Source organism: Pseudophryne corroboree, chromosome 4 (assembly GCF_028390025.1).
Source record: "Pseudophryne corroboree isolate aPseCor3 chromosome 4, aPseCor3.hap2, whole genome shotgun sequence".
Classification (NCBI taxonomy): domain Eukaryota; kingdom Metazoa; phylum Chordata; class Amphibia; order Anura; family Myobatrachidae; genus Pseudophryne; species Pseudophryne corroboree.
In genome coordinates, this window is record NC_086447.1 from 105,156,306 (window position 1) to 105,178,845 (window position 22,540).

General features: G+C 45.1%; 1 protein-coding gene across 1 annotated transcript; it reads left to right on the forward strand.

Annotated features, from left to right (window-relative positions):
• The first annotated feature begins 1,438 nt into the window (after window positions 1–1,438).
• LOC134910847 (uncharacterized) lies at window positions 1,439–20,343 on the forward strand. The gene is made up of 4 exons (XM_063919232.1): window positions 1,439–1,560; window positions 19,147–19,305; window positions 19,744–19,997; window positions 20,121–20,343. The coding sequence occupies exons 1-4, from the start codon at window positions 1,439–1,441 to the stop codon at window positions 20,297–20,299; spliced, it is 714 nt and encodes a 237-aa protein (XP_063775302.1). The 3' UTR covers window positions 20,300–20,343.
• The last annotated feature ends 2,197 nt before the right edge of the window (window positions 20,344–22,540 follow it).

Genomic DNA, 22,540 nt, shown 5'->3' on the forward strand with positions numbered 1-22,540 from the left:
AAGGGCCTAATTCCATTGTGGTATTAACGGGCAGTTGCACGCATATCGGTCAATGTTTTCTTACTGTGCATGCATCTAAGCCACAGTGTGCACGTGCTGCGAGTGAATGGTGATGGCGGTCGCACCGAGGTGTTAGTCACAAAGTGCGTGACAGGAAGTCAGCGTTTAGGGGTGGTAACAGGGAGTGTTCGGCTAGACGCAGGGGTGTCAAGGCAGTTCAGATGGCGTTTTCTGGGCGTGCATAAATTAGCCTCTGCCATCTCACTTGCTACTGGAGAGCCCTCTGCGTCCCGGGAGAGACGCTCAGACTGTGCGCCTACACAGGAACTCAGACTTCGTGACATGACCTTATCTGCGACGATGGTACCCATGATGCGACAGCAGTGGGCGTCCCTATGCTCTGGTTAGCTTCTGCCCATATTAGCATACAGGGCCTAGTTCATGTTGGATCGCAGTGTGCAATCCAACCAGAATTTTTGAGAAAAAGATGCGGGCGCATGCGCAGCGCCCGTCCTGCGTATGCGCCCGCGTTTTCTGTGTTGGGGCCGCAGAAAATGCAAGGCGGGCAACGCTCCGTTTCCAGGGAGGAGACAAAGCGCTGCGGGGGCTGCGCGACATCACATGCAGCCGCCGCGATCGAGTAGAACGCGGCGGGCCTCCTGCGGGCGCAGCTAAACTGCGCTGGCAGGAGGCTTCACTAATTTCTACGATGAAGCAGAAATTGCGAGGCAATCACAATTTCTGCTTCATCAAGGAGGGGGAGGCGGCGGTCAGCATACTGGGCTGCTTTGCCCTGCGATGAACGGCCCCCAGCATGCTAGGAAAAGGATAGAACAGCAGTAGCAAGAACAACCATATCTGAATCAGGGCCAAAGTGCAGATAATGGGGGGAAAACAAGCTCCCCATTTGAACACGTATGCAGTGCCATAATCCATGGTGTGTGAGCAGTGCCACAGCACAGAGAGCAGAGTCCCATGGGTGGCATCACCGCTCACCCACAGCCCCTACATGTGGCCAGCAGGGTGCCCAGAAACTGCACCCTGCAGCCAGAGTCGCTGCTGCCTTGGACGCTCCAATCAAGCGCACTGCAGTGATTAACACCTCCACCCCACACCCCTTCCTGTCAGTGTGCAGTAATACCTTGTGCTGCTGTCCCTGCTGCCACAGGGCGCAGAGAAGGCCTGTTACAGCACTTCATGTAGCAGTGGTGGCACTGGGGTGGTGACACCCTGTACCGCCAACAAGCGCTATAAACGGGAGTCCACTTTTCCAGGAGACTCAGTGAAACAGCACGCAGGGGCTTGGTACAATGGGGGCTATTCAGTCCTGGTGGCAGTGTTCCAAAAATCGCAGACAGGCAATTTTTGGAACCTGTGCACATGCAGCTGCCGCAGTGCGCTTGCGCGGGCTATCATGATGCAATCGTGCCCTAGAAGGATGCGTTTCATCATGATTGACAGACAACAGGCATCCGGGGCTGGCGACACAGTGTTCGGGGGGAGTGGACCAGGAAACACAGGCATGTCATGGCCGTTTTTGGGGGTGGCCGATGACGTCGTGTGAGTTTTCTGCGATTTGGAAACATGACAGCAGTGCGGTTCCCTACAAAGCTATGCTTCGTACGCGGTTGTCAACCACTCTTTGAGGTTTTTGCAATGCGATCGCAATTCAACTGTGATCACATCACTGGGCGTTGCAACACATGCTGGGGGGCCTTTTCCTGTGCTGGTCGGTCCCCAGTATGAGATTTTAGTGGTCGCAGATTTTGATAAAATAGATAAATCTGTGATCAACTCTCAATAACCCCCGATGTATAGGAGAATGGGCCTGCCAAAAAGGCACAGTCATGCCCCCAAGCAGGACTCGTGATTTCTCATGGTGGTCCATAGTATAACTAATTTTCTCAGACCATTTTATTGCCACATATTCCAGTTTACTATACAGAGACGGAGGGTTACATCAACGTGCAATAATCCCTGTTGCCAGAGGAAATAGCTGTGTTCTGTGACTCGCACTAGTGGTAAGATTTGCCGGCTTTCAGTGGTTAATGCTTTTCCATCCAAAGACATGGGGGAACCTATTTATAAAGCATGGTGGTGGTGAATATACTGCCATAATACTTCTTCTCTTTTCTTCTTCTTCTTCTTCTCTCTTCTTCTCTCTTCTTTTCTCTTCTCTCTTCTTCTTCATAATAAATATAATTTTATATTTCCTCTTTTCTCTAACGTCCTAGAGGATGCTGGTGACCATGGGGAATAGACAGGCTCCTCAGGAGATAGGGCACTTTAAGAAAGCTTTGGATTCTGGGTGTGCACTGGCTCCTCCCTCTATGTCCCTCCTCCAGACCTCAGTTTTACACTGTGCCCAGAGGATGAAGGGCGCACTGCAGGGAGCTCTCTTGAGTTCTTTGCTACAGAAAGCATTTTTGTTTGGATTTTTACCTTTTTCACAGGGAGCACTGCTGGTAACAGGCTCCCTGCATCGAGGGACTGAGGAGAGAGGGGCAGACCTACTTAACTGATAGGATCTGCTTCCTTGGCTACTGGACACCATTAGCTTCAGAGGGGGTGAACACAGGTTCGTCCTGGGCGTCCACCCCCGGAGCCACGCCGCCGTTCTCCTCACAGAGCCAGAAGAACAGAAGCAAGAAGACGTCTCAGGCGGCAGAAGCCTTCAGCTTCACAGAGGTAGCGCACAGCACTGCAGCTGTGCGTTATTGCTCCACATCACCTCACACACTCCGGTCACTGTATGGGTGCAGGGCGCAGGGGGGGGGGGCGCCCTGGGCAGCAATAATAACACCTCTTAGATGGCAAATAGGTATATACATGTACAGCTGGGCACTGTACATGTATATAATTGAGCCCCCGCCATTTTACACGATTTTGAGCGGGACAGAAGCCTGCCGCCGAGGGGGCGGGGCTTCTCCCTCAGCACTCACTAGCGCCATTTCTCTCTCCACAGAACGCTGAGAGGAAGCTCCCCGGACTCTCCCCTGCTTACACACGGTGAAGGGAGTTTAAAAAGAGAGGGGGGGGGGGGCACATAATTGGCGGATAAAGTATAATACAGCGCTGCTGGGGAAAAGCATTCTGTGTTGGTCTCCAGGTTGTTGCACTGGGGTGTGTGCTGGCATACTCTCTCTCTGTCTCTCCAAAGGGCCTTTCAGGGGATACTGTCTTCAGAAAAAGTTTCCCTGGGTGTGTGCAGTGTGTCGTTACGTGTGTGTCGACATGTTTGATGAGGAAGGCTCGCTTAATGTGGAGGGGGAGTGCTTGAATGTCAGGTCGCCGTCGGCAACGCCGACACCGGACTGGGTGGATATGCTGAATGTCTTGAATGCAAATGTAAATCTCCTGCATAAAAGATTAGACAAAGCTGAAGCTAGGGATCAGTCAGGTAGCCAGTCCGTGCCTGTCCCTGTGGTGCCAGGACCTTCAGGGTCTCAAAAGCGCCCCATATCCCAGGTCGCTGACACAGATACCATCACAGATACTGACTCTAGTGTCGACTATGAGGATGCAAAATTACAGCCGAAGGTGGCAAAAGGTATTAGGTACATGATTATTGCCATAAAAGAGGTTTTGCATATCACGGAGGAACCCCCTGTCCCTGACACGAGGGTTCACATGTATAAAGGGAAAAAGCCTGAAGTCACGTTTCCGTCCTCATTTGAGCTAAGCGAATTATGCGAAAAGGCTTGGGAATCTCCGGATAGGAGACTCCATGTTCCCAAAAGGATTCTCATGGCGTATCCTTTTCCACAGAAGGATCGGATACAATGGGAATCTGCGCCTAAAGTAGACAAGGCGCTGACACGCTTATCCAAGAAGGTGACACTGCCTTCTCCGGATACTGTTTCCCTCAAGGATCCTGCTGATCGTAAGCAGGAAATTACCATGAAGCACATTTACACACATTCAGGAACTATAGTTAGGCCGGCCATGGCGTCGGCCTGGGTTTGTAGTGCTGTCGTGGCATGGGCAGATTCCTTATCTACGGAGATGGAAATGACCATGGAGCATATCAGAGATGCTGCCTTGTATATGAGGGATGCTCAGAGAGACATTTGTTTACTAAGCTCTAGAAAAAACGCTATGTCTATTTCTGCTAGGCGGCTCTTGTGGACCCGACAGTGGACGGGAGACGCCGACTCAAAGCGGCATATGGAGTCATTGCCTTACAAGGGGGAGGAGTTGTTTGGAGAAGGCCTCTCGGACCTTGTCTCTACTGCTACGGCCGGTAAATCGAATTTTTAACCTTATGTTCCCCCGCAGCATTCTAAGAAGGTACCACATTATCAAATGCAGTCCTTTCGTTCCAATAAAAACAAAAAGGTACGAGGATCGTCCTTCGTTGCCAGAGGTAAAGGCAAGGGAAAAAAGCTGCACTCAGCTAGTTCCGAGGAGCAGAAGTCCTCCCCTACTTCGGCAAAGTCCACAGCATGACGCTGGTGCTTTCCGTGGGGGGAAGTCAGATCAAGTGGGGGCACGTCTTCGTCTTTTCAGCCACGTCTGGGTTCAATCACAGGTGGATCCCTGGGCAATAGAGATTGTTTCCCAGGGATACAGACTGGAATTCGAAGACATGCCCCCTCGCCGGTTTTTCAAATCGGCTTTGCCGGCTTCCCCGTCAGAGAGGGAGCTAGTGTTAACGGCAATTCACAAATTGTACATTCAACAGGTGATAATCAAGGTTCCTCATCTCCAGCAAGGAGAGGGTTATTATTCATCCCTGTTTGTGGTACCGAAACCGGACGGTTCGGTCAGACCCATTCTAAACCTAAAATCCCTGAACCTGTACTTGAAGAGGTTCAAGTTCAAAATGGAATCGCTCAGAATGGTCATCGCCTGCCTGGAGGGAGGGGATTAGATGGTGTCCCTGGACATAAAGGATGTTCCGATTTTCCCCCCTCACCAGGCGTTTCTGAGATTTGCAGTACAGGTTTGTCACTACCAATTTCAGACGTTGCCGTTTGGTCTGTCCACGGCCCTGAGAATTTTCACCAAAGTAATGGCGGAAATGATGGTGCTCCTGCGCAAGCAGGGAGTCACAATTATCCCGTACTTGGACGATCTCCTTATAAAGGCGAGATCTCGGGAGAAGTTGCTGGACAGCGTGTCTCTGTAGTACCTGCAACGCTTCTGACCTTTTTGGGCCTGATTCTAGACACAGACCAAAAAAGAGTTTTTCTTCCGGTGGAGAAGGCTCAGGAGCTCATAGCCTTGGTCAGGAACCTTTTAAAGACAAATAAAAGGTTTCGGTGCATCATTGCACAAAGGTTCTGGGGAAGATGGTGGCTTCATACGAGGCCATCCCCTTCGGCAGGTTCCATGCGAGGACTTTCCAATGGGACCTATTGGACAAATGGGCCGGGTCCCATCTACAGATGCAGAAACGGATCACCCTGTCTCCCAGGGCCAGGGTATCTCTCCTGTGGTGGCTGCACAGTGCTCACCTCCTAGAGGGTCGCAGGTTCGGCATTCAGGACTGGATCCTGGTGACCACGGACGCGAGCCTCCGAGTTTGGGGGGCTGTCGCACTGGGAAGAAATTTCCAAGGTCTCTGGTCAAGCCTAGAGACTTGTCTCCACATCAATGTCCTGGAGTTAAGGGCCATTTACAACGCCCTACACCAGGCGGAGGAGTGGCTTCAGAACAAACCTATTCTGATTCAGTCGGACAATATCACGGCAGTGGCTCATGTAAACCGCCAAGGCGGCACAAGGAGCAGAGTGGCCATGGCAGAGGCGACCAGGATTCTGCGCTGGGCGGAAGGCCATGTAAGCGCACTATCAGCAGTGTTCATCCTGGGGGTGGACAACTGGGAGGCGGACTTCCTCAGCAGGCACGACCTGCATCCGGGAGAGTGGGGACTTCATCAAGAAGTCTTCACACAGATCGTGGATCGGTGGGGACTGCCTCAAATAGACATGATGGCGTCCCATCTCAACAAAAAGCTAAAGAGGTATTGCGCCAGGTCAAGAGACCCTCAGGCGGTAGCGGTAGACGCTCTGGTGACACCATGGGTGTTCAGATCGGTCTATGTGTTTCCTCCTCTGCCTCTCATACCCAAGGTGTTGAGATTAATAAGACTAAGAAGGGTCAGAACAATTCTCATTGTTCCAGATTGACCAAGGAGGACTTGGTATCCGGATCTGCAAGAGTTGCTCACAGAAGATCCGTGGCCTCTTCCTCTAAGGCAGGACCTGCTGCAGCAGGGGCCCTGTCTGTTCCAAGACTTACCGCGGCTGCGTTTGACGGCATGGCGGTTGAACGCCGGATCCTAGCTGAAAAAGGGATTCCGGAGGAGGTCATTCCTACCCTGATCAAGGCTAGGAAGGATGTGACATCGAAACATTATCACCGTATATGGCGGAAATATGTTTCTTGGTGTGAGGCCAGAGCTGCTCCTACGGAGGAGTTCCATTTGGGCCGTCTGCTTCACTTCCTTCAAACGGGAGTAAATTTGGGCCTAAAATTAGGGTCCATAAAGGTCCAAATTTCGGCCTTATCCATTTTCTTTCAAAAAGAATTGGCTTCTCTTCCTGAAGTACAGACTTTTGTGAAGGGAGTGCTGCATATTCAGCCTCCCTTTGTACCTCCGGTGGCGCCTTGGGATCTTAACGTGGTATTAAGTTTCCTCAAGTCACCTTGGTTTGAACCACTGAAAACAGTGGAGTTGAAATACCTCACTTGGAAAGTGGTCATGTTATTGGCCTTAGCTTCTGCAAGGCGTGTTTCGGAATTAGCGTCTTTATCATATAAAAGCCCATAACTGATTTTTCACGTGGATAGGGCAGAGTTGAGGACTCGTCCTCAATTTCTGCCCAAGGTGGTCTCATCTTTTCATATGAACCAACCTATTGTCGTGCCTGTGGCTACACGGGACTTGGAGGACTCCGAGTCCCTGGATGTGGTCAGGGCTTTGAAGATTTACGTGACCAGAACAGCTAGGATCAGGAAGACTGAAGCTCTGTTTTTTTCTGTATGCGGCCAACAAGGTTTGCGCTCCTGCTTCAAAGCAGACAATTGCTTGCTGGATCTGTAATACGATTCAGCAGGCGCATTCTACGGCAGGATTGCCATTGCCTAAATCGGTTAAGGCCCATTCCACTAGGAAGGTGGGCTCTTCTTGGGCGGCTGCCCGAGGGGTCTCGGCACTACAACTGTGCCGAGCTGCTACTTGGTCGGGGTCAAACACCTTTGCAAAGTTCTATAAGTTTGATACCCTGGCTGAGGAGGACCTCCTGTTTGCTCAATCGGTGCTGCAGAGTCATCCGCACTCTCCCGCCCGTTTGGGAGCTTTGGTATAATCCCCATGGTCCTTACGGACTCCCCAGCATCCTCTAGGACGTTAGAGAAAATAGGATTTTACTTACCGGTAAATCTATTTCTCGTAGTCCGTAGAGGATGCTGGGCGCCCATCCCAAGTGCGGACTTCTTCTGCAAGACTTGTATATAGTTATTGCTTACATAAGGGTTCTGTTATAGTTGGTCGGTCTTGAACCGAGGCTATGTTACTTATTCATGCTGTTAACTGGGTAGTTTATCACAAGTTATACGGTGTGATTGGTGTGGCTGGTATGAATCTCACCCTTAGGTTACATAAATCCTTTCCTCGTACTGTTCATATCCTCTGGGCACAGTTTCTCTAACTGAGGTCTGGAGGAGGGACATAGAGGGAGGAGCCAATGCACACCCAGAATCCAAAGCTTTCTTAAAGTGCCCTATATCCTGCGGAGCCGTCTATTCCCCATGGTCCTTACGGAGTCCCCAGCATCCTCTACGGACTACGAGAAATAGATTTACCGGTAAGTAAAATCCTATTTTTACAGTGATAATAAATAGATTTTCACTGTTTGGTAATGTTTGGTCTCGGTTGCCATGGAAAAAAATTAACCCGAATAATAATAGAGACTTATCATACACATGACATTTGGCAGCATGTAATAACCATTTTGCCCATCAAGTTGGACCATTTTTTATCCCTCTGATCCTCTTTGAGTCTTTGCTTTTTTATGAATTAGACTATGTCTATCCCACATAGGAGCCTCTAAAATGACTGGGGGTGCTCATGTTACCCCCCTCCATATGACTGATGAGTCATGTGCCATGGACACACAAAGCGGGGGCAACACACATATGGGGGTACACAGTGCACCCGCAGAGCCCTACTGGGAGGCTCTTCCACCTGTTTAAGTCATTTTTCATCAGACTTCCTCTAAATCTACTGTCCACCAATTTAGTGCCAGCTCTGCGGAGTGCATTCCCACATGGCAGGGGCAGCATACACACATTTTTGCAGTAATTTAGCAAACTCAACATTGTTTTACCATTATCTTATTTTTTAGATTATTATACTAGCTCCTAATCACACTGTACTGCTAAAATAAATACATGCACTGATTTTTCCCCATTACCAACTGTATTGTTACTTGGATTTCTGTATGAAACAGACAGGGAGTTCTCCCGGGCTGACCTCTGATGAATGACACACACGTCTGTTTCTGGCTGTGAGACCCCGCACTCATCAAAAGTGAGAGCTTGTGACACCACTGGGACTCACCTGACCAGAGGTTAAACATAGAGTTTGTCTAAATCAAGCATGTCCAAACTGTGGCCCTCCAGCTGTTGAGAAACTACACATCCCAGCATGCCCTGACACAGTTTTATCATTCTCTGACAGCAAAACTGTGTCAGGGCATGCTGGGATATGTAGTTTCACAACAGCTGGAGGCCCGCAGTTTGGACATGCCTGGTCTAAATGAAGTTCACCTCACATATAGTATAGTATCGGCCTGACTAGTCTGTATACATAACTTTATAAGACATCCTAATAGAAAAAGCTGCCAATAGATATTTTATTTTGATAAATTCAAGAATAGTAATCCATAGATTTGTATGCAAGTTTGGAAAAATAATTTCAATGTTAGAACATTTTTCTTAATGTTTTTAGCTAAGACGTGCACTGTTCGACTGAAGACTATGGTGAGTAATGTGAATTAATGCAAACCAGTATTTGGGCCAGTTTTCAGTTGTATGAAAGTGAGTCTTCAGCCCCAACAATCACCTTGGCCACCTTGATCACCGGACCCCACTCTATGTGACTTTTGATTGTGTTTTAAGAACCAGGTGTCAGCTATGAAAGATAACATTAAATATCATGGCTGGCTAGTCCACCTGGCAATGTTACGTTCTTCTATAGAGAAAGCTGTTTTTGACCACAATGGAGGACACATTGCACAATTGTAATGTTATTCAAGTGCTTGTATTGCACGCCAGTTTTTGTTGAGTCTTTGGGGTCATTACATTGGTAAACCAAAGTGCACTGTCCCGGTGACCACAGTAAAAGGGAGACTCCATACCTCGCAAACCTTTGTTCTAGTGACCACAGTAATATACAAAGCCCATATTCTGGTAGCATTATAAATTCAGTGCGCAAAATTCTGCTGACCATATTATAATTAACTGTTAAAATGGCCACTTTCCCTGAAGTCTTCTTGCTGCATGGCTTGGGTAATCCTGACCTTTCTTATGTGTAACACCCCTTTCATGCACGGCTAGGCTGTAGTGTCTTGTAGGAGTGATGTCCATGTAGCAAATTCTTCCCTCGTCTTTCGTTCATTTGACTAATGGAGGTTGCCTCTTCATGAATTCGGATAGGCCACGGGTTAGGAAACGGGTCTTCCGTCCACAAGGGATCAATTCAGGAGACCTCTGCCCAAGCAGCTTACAACCTTAATGCTCTGCAACCATAAAACAAGAACTGTTAATCGGGAGAAATACAAACACGATCAATGAATAGTCTACACCAACTGAATCCTCTAATGCTATGATCTACAGTTCAGTTCCACACAGGTGCTGTTATCAGGGACACCTCACTTATCACTATGATATAATCCAAACAATAAACCCAAATCTCCTTATTTTGCAGAAACAACTATACTCCATATCTAATGGCAGCAATGCAGTCACATGCACACTCTCACCAATACTCAACAGCCTATTAATGTTGCAAGCTTATTCTGTCTGTGGGTACCATGAACGCTGGCACTCATGCAGTATTGGTTAACAAACGCAGCCTCTCTTGAAACCCATGTCTCTAAAGCAATGTTTTTCAACTGCTGTGCAACGGGACACTAGTGTGCCGCCAGAGGTTGTCAAATGTGCCTTGGAGTCAGCGCAGTCAGAGCTGCCTTCAGCTCACTGCAGGGGTCTTTTGGAAAGCTCAAAAGCGCCTGGGCCGTGATCTATGGAGACGCAGCGGCGTGACATCATAGCTTACGTATGCTGCATTGCCGTTCTGCCAGCCAGATTGCAAACCTGCCCGAACGCTGTTCACTGCTCCTCACTGTGAGTGTGACTGAGCAACCACAGCCAATGAGGCTCAGGGATGACAGTGAGCTCCCTTCTCAGCTACCGACAAGGTGTAGGGGCCAATATGTGATTTTTTTTCCCTATGGGGAGCAATGTGATTGTTTTTTGTTTTCTATGGAGGCCCATGTTTGTGTGTGTGTATGTTTTCCTGTTTGGAACAATGTGTGTATGTGTTTTCCCGAAGGGAGATAATGTGTGTGTGTGTGTGTGTGTGTGTGTGTGTGTGTGTGTGTGTGTGTGTGTATGTGTGTGTGTGTGTGTGTTTGTTTGTTTTCACCATGGAGATCACTGGTGTGCCTTGGAAATTTTAAAATCAAGTTCAGTGTGCCACGAGTTGCAAAAGGTTGAAAATCACTACTCTAAGGGCTTTTGACTGAGATAAAAAATTGGAGTTATGCTGAGTGGTTTCTGCATCTCTCCTACTGTGCTGTGTACTTAGATTATGAATTTTACTGTCCATAGAACAATGTTTCATTGGTAATAATAAACAGTCCCTAACATGGTCCACAACTCTTAGCTTGTAGTTTAGTACAGATATACAGTATATCACTATGGATGTGTTATGTATCTGTACTGTATGAAAGGATCACCGCATGCAATTTGCAGTTACCCCTTTCTTGGTAAAAGAATTCTCATTGGCAGTCAACCAGAACCAGAGACTCCCTCTCAGATCAGGGACTAGGTTGAAATGCCAAACTCAGCAGAAACTGGCCTGGCTCTCCCTAGGGGTCATCTCCACACCGCTCTACACACTGTCTGTATTCCTCGTGTATGGTATCTCACAGTAGTCCCTTCTCCAGCCGCACCAGGGATTACTGGCCCTATCATCTACTGGAACCCTGTTTGGCTCCAGTCCAGCCTCTTGTTAAAGGCTCTACTCCTCCATTTCATGCTGAACCTGTCTCTCCATTGGTTCCACTCCATTTCATGTCAATTGCGATTTCAGTACTCCCGGACAGAGCAAAGGGTCTTCTAGCAGCCCTGTGGTAGCTACCTTTACATAATCCATCCAGTAAATCTCAGTCTGGGTGGGACCCAGGATGAATAGTTCATGAGATCTCTGGGTCACTACTGGACAGGAGAGCAAGGGGGCTAGGTATAGTAGATTGGCTATCCCAATCCAAAGGCTGGCAAACTGAACAGTTTATGAAAAAAGGTAGTGCATGGTAAAATCTGCTACATGACCAGCTCCTAGGACCTATTGAAACCTGGTCAATTAGTTATAAACTAGAGAAAGGACCCAAAATGGACTGTGCATGAAAGCTGGATAGATGGTAAATGTAGAGATGCCACTAGCAGGTAGATTACATTCTTAACAATACTGGTTCAGATACAAAATGGCTGCCTTAACCATGTATAGGCAATTGATATGTAATCCCAGGCAATGGCGTATCTATAATGGGCGCAGGGTCCATGGTTGCCCACACTGCACATCCTGCACCCATTTCTAGTCATACTTACCTCTCCACTGCCTTCAAAGTCCCACATCCCAGCACTGCAGAACAGCAGAAATCACAAGGAAAATGGCCATTTTCCTGGTGATTTCTACATGAGCAGTAGAGAAGTCCCCAGGAACGAGTATCGGGCACCATGTTCCCGGAGACCTGGGCATGCATAGTGAACTCACAAAGCCAGTGTCTACTGCACTGCCAGAAAGGTGGGGGCCCACACGGAGCCTGCACACGGCCCTTCTCCTTCCTTATACCCTCTAGAATTTGTATTTTATCAGTATGACTACTTTAATGCCCTGAATATACTGTAGGTCTACTGTTGGTACCTGACAAGACTTACACTGACTGCAGGTAATGCAGATCACTGCGGTCAGACACCTATCTAACCATACCGGCTACATGCACATTACACCAAGTTACTATAGGTGGCACTATTATCAATAATTTGTTAAATACAATCATCCTGTACATTGCTGTTCATTTCTGTAGACAAAAACACTTCATAAAATATCTCTATTTCCCAGAGGCTGCGTATATGTTCAGTTTTCCATAATTCTATGTTACATATGTTCACTGTCTCGCAGGAAGTCGACCACAAATCACGATGATAAATTTTGCACATCCTGTCATTGATCAAGAACCGAGTTCAATGGTCAATGTCTCCCTGGGTATAGGAGATACCTTGCAGAGCAGTAATCCTCTCTAGCTGTAGATGCAGACCTCTCTAGGACTGAGCATTTCCAAGGAGCTCCCGTGACTGACAGGCCTAAATGTTAACAAAAGGTTGCAACCACATCTCCTAGTATCCTGCCAGCAGACTCCATCTGAGACATATGAACCAAATACATTTGTCAGGTCTTCCTTTAAGCATAGTTTCCAATTAAAAAAAAAAAAAATGTTTTAGTGACATATCCTCTTTTCCAAAGACTTTGGCATGGCTAGCGTCCGTATAAGTCGTAGAACGTAAATATACCAAATGTGACATGAAAATATGTGCAGGCATAGAGACCGTGGAATGAAATAAATCAGGCAGAAGTCAGAACCAGATTTCTGCAGCTATACACATACAGAACTGGTTACTTGGATAATTGGAAAGACTTGCATAATAGACTAACTACTTCAAGCTTGCGACCACAAAGTCGGCGCTTCTGGCTGGCGCGTTAGTGTTTGGAAACAAGCGAGTGCACTTGCAGCTCAGGTGCTTAATATAAAAAAAAAATGGACACAAATGAATTCCGATAACTTTGAAAGCGTGCCACGAAGGTTGCTTTGATAGGGGGGAATGGTTTGACTTTGTGCCATGGACTTTTTCTCTGTAACCATCATTCTGTATGCAACCCTATACGTCGTGTTTCATGTTCCTCAAAGAGAAAAGAACATGTAATAATTAATTTAAAATAAACCCCAAATGGACAAAGTATTGTGTGTTTTGGCTTTTTAGACATGGATGAAATCATTTTTCTCTTTTGGATACACGGTTGCCAATGTTTTGTTTCTCATCTGAGGTTTGGAACTAATGCCTAGAGGTCTGTCCAATGAAGACACACAGGCCAGGTCCTTAATGTTTGTTTAAGAGCAGTCAAATACCAGCTCAGGTTCTACTTAGAAGAGCAACAGCCGGGCACATACAAGCTACAAGGTTCCTTGGTACACTGTGGGTTGGGCAGCTTGTCGTATAGAGCAAACAAAGCCACTATAAGGCTGGGTACACACTGGAGCGATGTTGGGCCGTTTCGCAACGTCAAATCGCCTACATCGCTCAGTGTGTACGGGTGATTGCACGCTCCCACGGGCGCTAGCAGTGTTGGACTGGGGCATGAAGGGCCCACCAGGGGAATGCAGTGGTAGGGGCCCATGTTTAGAGGTGTGGCCAGTCTCCAGAGGGGGTGTGGTCAGCTGCCAGAGGCTTTACTAACCATTAGAGAGTGCATTGTCTTGGTCCCTTGATAAATAATAACTGTATATAGTAAATACTGCTAGTGCATCATGATAATGATAATACACTATGGGGGTCATTCCGAGTTGTTCGCTCGCAAGCTGCTTTTAGCAGCTTTGCACACGCTAAGCCGCCCCCTACTGGGAGTGAATCTTAGCTTATCAAAATTGCGAACGAAAGATATGCAATATTGCGAAAAGACTTCTCTGTGCAGTTTCTGAGTAGCTCGAAACTTACTCTGCCAGTGCGATCAGTTCAGTGCTTGTCGTTCCTGGTTTGACGTCACAAACACACCCAGCGTTCGCCCAGACACTCCTCCCTTTCTCCAGCCACTCCCGCGTTTTTCCCAGAAACGGTAGCGTTTTTTCACACACTCCCATAAAACGTCCAGTTTCCGCCCAGAAACACCCACTTCCTGTCAATCACCAGAACGAAGAAAAAACCTCGTAATGCCGTGAGTAAAATACCTAACTGCATAGCAAATTTACTTGGCGCAGTTGCACTGCAGACATTGCGCACGCGCATTATCGACTAATCGCTCCGTTGCGAGAAAAAAATAACAAGCGAACAACTCGGAATGACCCCCATAGTCCTGTACAGCATAAGGTAACATATGTCTAATGTATATAACTCAAGTGCACAGTCTGGAACTTGATCCCCGGAGGAGGAGGTGGGGGGCCCAGTCAAAGGGCCCATCGGGAGTTTCCCCTGTGCCCATGTGGCCCAGTCCAACCCTGGGCGCTAGTGATAGACGCTAGGTTTGATATGCTGCACATCAAACCAAGTAATTTCGCTAGCGACCTTGTTTATGCTAATAGGGGGACGGAACATGATGGTTCCGTCCTCCATTAAACTCGTTGCGGTGTGTACACTCAATCTGGGCTCAAGGGCATTTGTTCCGATGTCGGAACAAGTTCCTGTCGCTCCAGTGTGTACCCAGCTTTAGACTTTAATATGCCACAAAGTCCATGGATCGCTGATGTTAATAATATACTTAGATTCATTTTCTGAATTAAAGGGTAATAAATTGTTAAAAAAAATAAAATAGTTTTGCCCAATTTAAATAATCATTCTGGGTATTTACAAAGCACAAGAAAACCTTCTGACACTGGAGTAGAAATTCTGCCTAACATTGCATGCTGAAATCTCAAAAATGAATTATTGCTGTAATTTAACATACTGGGGCGGATATACCTGTAATGCAGTATGAGACGGCCGGAACTCTGAGATTCTGGCTGAACTCGTACGTTTTTGTTGTACATTTTTGTAAAGCGGCAATCATTTACCAACCTGGTTTTGTCATCAAATGGATTTTAAATACACAGTATTCTTCAATCATGGGTTTAATGATGGCCTATACATCAATGAACACCTGGGGAATATCTGACAACATAGGAGTGCAGGTGCATATATATATATATATATATATATATATATATATATATACTGTATATATGAAATATAAGAAATGACTGGAGCGTCTCCTAGTGCAATAGTATATAGACACCACCAATGTGTAGTGAAAAAGTATGAGTAGCCAATACCATATATAAAGTGTATGAGAGCGTATCTCAAATCTTGCACTGGTCCCCACATAATCCTCCATCATAAAGAATTTTATAACGTGGCTCCAATCTGAAATACAGAACTGACAAAAGTGCCTCCTAGTGCAATAGTATATGGACAACACCAGTGTGAGAAAATTGAAATAAAGGTGGACTCGTACCAAATAAAAAATTGTTAAAACAGCTTATCTTATTTTCATCTACAGATGTAGCCACCTTTATCTTGACCGGTTCTCCGCCTAGACGGACGTTTAATCACAGGCAGGCGCGTTGAGGCGGTTCTAGATACTCAGCATGCATTACACATCTCCACCACTGGGTGGCTAATGCTCCACTAATCCAGTACTTTCGATCGTACAGTATAGCGGCTAATTGATCTACAGCTCTGGCAATTGGTCAGTGACGACTGTAATGTTAATACTGTAGGCGTAACGGGAGGCGGTGGAAAAAGATGGTGACCTACTGTAGAGTACTGTATGTGTATGGAGACGCAACTAATTGTGTAAAAGGAAGAATGTACAGTACAATGTATAAACACTGTGCTTTGAAAATACATGTACAGTACATGAGCGTCTTAGTTCCCTAAGGCATAATGGGAATGGTGGGCTAGCGGTAGGCGGTGGAAAATACCGTGCTTTACAAATGCGAGCATCCGAGTCCCCTAAGGCATAAACCAACACCAATGGGGAGGGGGCCGGGCGCTGTTTGCTGTACTTTTACACATGAAATTGGGAATCTCTCATGAGGCGTCATGGGCTAGCGATGAAGGCTCCCACCTCCCACGCTGGGGGTCCAGGGTTCGAGACCTAATGTGCCTTCTTTTTTTTTTTTTATTGTAATAATATACTGTATTATTTTATTTTCATTGTAAGACAGTCAATGGAAAGGTGCACACAAGTTACATATAAATCAGAGTACATCTGCAGGAGCGATTCTTTATGCTAAATGCAACTACACAGCGGCAATGAGTAGAAATGAGTCTATTCTGACGCAACGAATTGAGCAAAACAGTACTGTAGATCTTCGGCGTTTGTGTATTGCACAGGACCTGAATTCCCTCCCTGTCTACTGCATGACCTGTGCAGGCTCCCAGGGGGGAAGGGCGATGGGGTAGGGGGAGACGATGGAAAATACCATGCCTTTGAAATGCAATTACATGAGCGTCCGAGTCCCCTACGGCATAAACCAACACCAATGGGAAGGAAGTGCCAACCTTTTTTTTGAATGTGTTCCCGTGACATTCATTTTAATATAATTTTTTTCTCTAATACATCCAATGGAAGGATGCACACAAGTTTCACATAAATCAGAGTAGATCTGCAGGAGCGATTCTTTACGCTAAATGCAACTACACAGCGGGAATGAGTAGAAATGAGTGTATTCTGAGTGAGCAAAACAGTACTGTAGATCTTCGGCGTTTGTGTATTGCACAGGACCTGAATTCCCTCCCTGTCCACTGCAGGATCTGTGCAGGCTCCCAGGGGGGAAGGGCGATGGGCTAGCAGGAGGCGGTGGAAAATACCGTGCTTTACAAATGCGAGCGTCCGAGTCCCCTAAGGTATAAACCAACACCAATGAGGAGGGGGCCGGGCGCTGTTTGCTGTACTTTTACACATGAAATTGGGAATCTCTCATGAGGCGTCGTGGGCTAGCGATGAAGGCTCCCAGCGCTCGGATATGGAGTGAGAGATGGCATAAGTTTTGCAGGCTACGGGCAATGCTGAAGGAGCATCACAATCCCCTAACTAACATACATAGGGGCGATAGGGATGAGCGAGGTCTAAGCATATTACGGTACTACGGACACGATCGCATAGCAAACTAAACTGACAAAATACACAGGGACATTACAGTAAGGATATTCATGTAAGTATATAAATAATTGTAAACAGTAAATGAAAGAATTACCGATCAAATACTGTATGAAGAAACTGTGTCAATGAGCTGGAACACGTGAGGCTAGCAGAAGTTGTCAACTGCAGAAACAGAGAGAAAATTATCAGGAGATTTCTCAAAGGTCGGAGACGATCCACACAGCAAGTCTGATTACGAGGAAACAGCTTTGCAAAGTGGGTAGCGAGCACGAGCAGTGACTGAGACGCTCTTTTATTCAGATTCAAACAAAGGGAATTCTTCCCGCTGAAAGCATGCTTTGTGATTGGTGTAAGGATGAATGCGCCTATACTGGCACCAATCACAGAGCATTCTTTCAGCGGGAAGAATTCCCTTTGTTTTAATCTGAATAAAAGAGCGTCTCAGTCACTGCCCGCTACCCACTTGGCAAAGCTGTTTCCTCGTAATCAGACTTGCTGTGTGGATCGTCTCCGACCTTTAAGAAATCTCCTGATAATTTGCTCTCTGCTTCTGCAGTTGAAAACTTCTGCTAGGCTCACGTGTTCCAGCTCATTGACACAGTTTCTTCATACAGTATTTGATCGGTAATTCTTTCATTTACTGTTTACAATTATTTATATACTTACAGTACATGAATATCCTTACTGTAATGTCCCTGTGTATTTTAGCTAGGGGATTGTGACGCTCCTTCAGCATTGCCCCTTGGCCTGCAAAACATATGCCATCTCTCACTCCATATCCGAGCGCTGCCACGTTTTGGGGGTTCACGGTCGGCGGCCATTTTGTCATGTTGCTATGCGATCGAGCTCGGTGTAACGTAATGTGCATAGACCTCGCTTATCCCTGTGTATTTTAGCTAGGGGATTGTGACGCTCCTTCAGCATTGCTCCTTGGCCTGTAAAACGTATGCCATCTCTCACTCCATATCCGAGCGCTGCCACGTGCTGGGGGTTCACGGTCGGTGGCCATTTTGTCAGGTTGCTATGCGATCGAGCTCGGTGTAACGTAATGTGCATAGACCTTGCTTATCCCTGTGTATTTTAGCTAGGGGATTGTGACGCTCCTTCAGCATTGCCCCTTGGCCTGTAAAACGTATGCCATCTCTCAATCCATATGTGAGCGCTGCCACGTGCTGGGGGTTCACGGTCGGCGGCCATTTTTAATGTGCATAGAACTCGCTTATCCCCATAGGCCCCTGTGTTTTTTAACTACCATATTGAGATGCACATTTCTAGGCCTACAGTATTTAATATACAGTAAGCAGCATTGTTGTTAGGCAATAATTGAAGAATTTACATACAGTACTGACATGTACTGTATGTAATGCTTGTACATCATGTCAGTCGCCCCTTATGCTGCACACTACTGTAAGTCTCACAGGGCCCATGCACTTCCAAGGAGGGTTATTTACTGTATCTGTTTTATACAGGAAACTAATTGCAGTCCATAACACTGATATGGTATTTTCAGTACTGTACAGTATACAGTACTAAAATTTGAACATCAAGTACTATATAGTAAACATGTACAGTATTAACTTTCATCATAAAACTCTAACAAATTTTCAGATGTGTAAATTTTAGACTACAGTATTCACAAATGTTTTTCCTCCATACAGGAATTACAGTTGGACAACATGCCAGTAACTATCAACAAAACTATGAGCAAGATAATCGCCAACATGAAAAAAGAAAATAAAACCATCAAAGAGATCCATGCATGGCTCAAGGAAAGTGGCATTATAGTCACTTTAGAAACGGTGCGCTATCATGCTTTCGAGAGAACAACGCCCAGATTTGTATTTCCAACAAAATGCACATGGTACATACTGTTCAGTACTGTAATGTTTAAATGACTTGCTGTATACAATAGACGATTTTTTGGGGGAGGAAAAAAACTTAATCTACCTATGATTGTGCTGTTCATTAATTGATATTTTTCATACTGTATTGTACTGTAGGAGAGTGCAACAAATTGTGGAGGAACTAACTCGTGAGGATGATGAGCGTACTGCTTTGCAAATAAAACGAATTCTCCATTACAAGTATGACCTGGACATATCGGCCACCAGCGTCAGAAGGATGCGATGGAAAATGGGATGGACCTTTGGCGCAACAAGGTAAAATACTGAAAGCAGTATAAACCCTACAGTAAATGCACACTTATTCACTGTTAATAATCCCTTGATAAGTGATATAACAATGCCATAAATCATTTTACAGAGTGTGTACTTTATACTATATACAGTATGTGTGTGTGTATGTATATATATATATATATATATATATATATATAATCTATCCCAAAAGACATACCTACTGTATAGGCACTCAGAGACAGCAATTGCCGGCTTATTGTGATGATTGCATACTGTATACTGTGTTTGTGTGTATGTATATACAGTATATATATATATATATTACTCTGTATATACTGTAATGTATGTACAGTTTAATGTATACAGTAGGTATATAATACAGTATACTGCACATACAGTCTACTGTATATACAGTAATCTCATTACTGTATCTGATTCATTATTTTTGGCTCTTCACAGGATATCTCCCATGATAAGAGATGTGAATAAAGAAAAGAGAGTGGAACAGGCACGGCGATGGATTGAGAGTGGTGAAACATTTCATGATGTCATTTTCACAGATGAATCGTCTGTTGCCCTTGAGCGGTTCTCCAGAATGTCATTCCGGAAACGTAACCATATCTCATTAAGACCATGCCCAAAGCATCCATTGAAAGTCCATGTATGGGGAGGCATAACACGATTAGGAGCTGGTCCCCTATTATTTTTTGAAGGTACAGTACTATACTTTATTCTGTGCCTGTGTTCTGTAAAAATACATGCTGTACTGTAGAGTACATGTAACTGCACAATAAAATGAGTTGCTTATTAATGAACAATTTTTTTTATTTCTATAGGGATCATGGATAAGAAATGTTTCCAAGAAACAATAGTAGAGGGATGTATGGTGCCATTTGTGAATAAATATTACCCAACTCACCATAGGATATTCCAAGACAATGATCCTAAACACTCCGCCTCAGCCAAATTTATGGAAGAGAAAGGTATGAATTGGGAACGCACACCACCAGAGTGAGTATTCTTTCAACAGTGTACAAGTAAAATTTTGGATAGCACTCTAGTACTGTAAATGTATTTTTTGGTTTAATAAACAGTACAATACCGTATGTTTAATTTTCTCTATTTAATGTCATTAATTGACTAACTTTTTATCTATACTCTTTTTTTTTTTTTTTTTTTTCAGATCACCAGACATGAATCCAATTGAATTAGTGTGGTCTCAATTGAAGAGGTACATTAGGAGTGTTGCGCAGCCAACAACAAAACAGCAGCTGTTGGATGGGATAAAGAAATTTTGGCTAGAAGTACTCACACCTGAACATTGTAATAATTATATAAATCACCTGTACAAAGTATTACCTGTTATAGTCGAAAGAAATGGTCAAGCCACAAATATGTAGTACTGTACTGTATTTTCTGTTTAAAATTTAAAATTGGTGCATTAAAAATGTTTATAAAATTGCCTTTGTCTGATTATTGCATAAACTAATGTAGAATATTATACAGTAGTAATGTTATTGATGTGTATGAACAGTTATTTTCTGTTTTATAAGTCCTGAATAAGAGTACTGTACATTTTGATCAGTACAGTACATGGAATCGGATGTTGTAATAAATACTTTTTTTACATTAATATTGATGCTTTTCCAATAAATATTCCATTATACAGTATGGTACAGTACAGTACATGGGGGTAACTGTACAGTATGATGTGCCGTTATGGGGGAGAAATACTGTATCCACTAAATGTACAGTAAAATGATTTTTTCTTATTACAAACACACAAATGCATCCCAGATAGAAATCTGCTATACACAGCAGACAGCTTATGGTGACAGAACTTACCTACTTTATCCCCACCCATAGTCGTGGTATATTTTAGATTGCCTAATGAGACACTCCTGCAGCATTGCCAATGATTCATGGAAAACCTGTGTGCAAACAGTATCTCTATTAAATGCAAAGTACAGTAAGAGTACAGTATACAGTATTATCAGAGCCATACCTGACCAACATGATGCCCTAGGCTAGATTTTGGCTGATGCCCTCTTGCACAGATGCTGGTTTCGCCTCTAACCCTGCACCCCTTTCCCAGCACCATCACCCATTTTGGCGCTCCTACCCCCTATAATTTAAATAAGAACAATGTGCACATTTAGTGCCAGCCCAAAACAGTGCATGTTCTTGCTGGGAAGGGGCATGGTAACACAATAATACCCCAAGATGAAATGACACAACACAGTACTGCAACTTTATTCACATTATATCATGCAGTAGTGTCTCTTATTCTCGTTACATCATATGATAGTACCACATTACTCCTAACAGTATTGCCCCTTATTCACATTACACCCCACCACATTGATCTTTATTTACATTAGACCACAGGTTCTCAAACTCAGTCCTCAGGACCCCACACAGTGCATGTTTTGCAGGTCTCACAGAATCACAAGTGAAATAATTAGCTCCACCTACTGTATGGACCTTTTAAAATGTGTCAGTGAGTAATTAATACACCTGTGCACTTGCTGGTTTACCTGCAAAACATGCACTGTGTGGGGTCCTGAGGACCGAGTTTGAGAACCACTGCATTAGACCATGCAGTAGTGCCCTTTCCTTATGTAACGCCAGAAAATATTGTAGTACACCTTATACACATAATGCCGCACATTAGTAATGCATTTCACATTTAAATTTTCAGATTTCATTTCATAGAGCCGCAGTCACACACAGAATATAGGCATGTACTGTAGCATCTCATTTTATTCAGCAGAAGCTAATTATTCCCGTTTGGCTAGTTTACCGCCTCTGTATATTACAATAGAAAAAAAATAATAGTGTCAGTGAAAAAAACACCTCATGACAGATACTGTACACAAGCTCATGTCTAAATATACTGTAAGCAGTGATATTAAGCCTTAATGGCTAGGGGACTTGGCCGCTGACTTACTGTACTGTACCACATCCCTGACTTTCATGAACCACACTGTTGCTTAAGCTCCTTGTTTTGGGTCTGTATACTGTACATTATACAGCATTTATTATTTGATCATTCTACGGGACCTCATTGCCTCTGTGTACTGTTATTTTAGCGAGGAGATTGTGATGCTCCTTCAGCATTGCCCCGTAGCCTTCAAGACTTCTGCTATCTCTCACTTGATCTCCGAGTGCTGCCTGCCACGTGGTGGGGGTTCAGGGGCGACGGCCATTTTGACAGTGTGCTATGCGATCGAGTCCGGTGTACCGTAATGTACAT

Coding starts and splice junctions, on each gene's coding strand:
- LOC134910847 (XM_063919232.1), top strand. CDS start 1,439: ATGCGTTTCATCATGATTGACAGACAACAGGCATCCGGGGCTGGCGAC. Junction 1,561..19,146: donor GGGGTGGCCGATGACGTCGT/GTGAGTTTTCTG, acceptor ATTGTACTGTAG/GAGAGTGCAACAAATTGTGG. Junction 19,306..19,743: donor TGGACCTTTGGCGCAACAAG/GTAAAATACTGA, acceptor GGCTCTTCACAG/GATATCTCCCATGATAAGAG.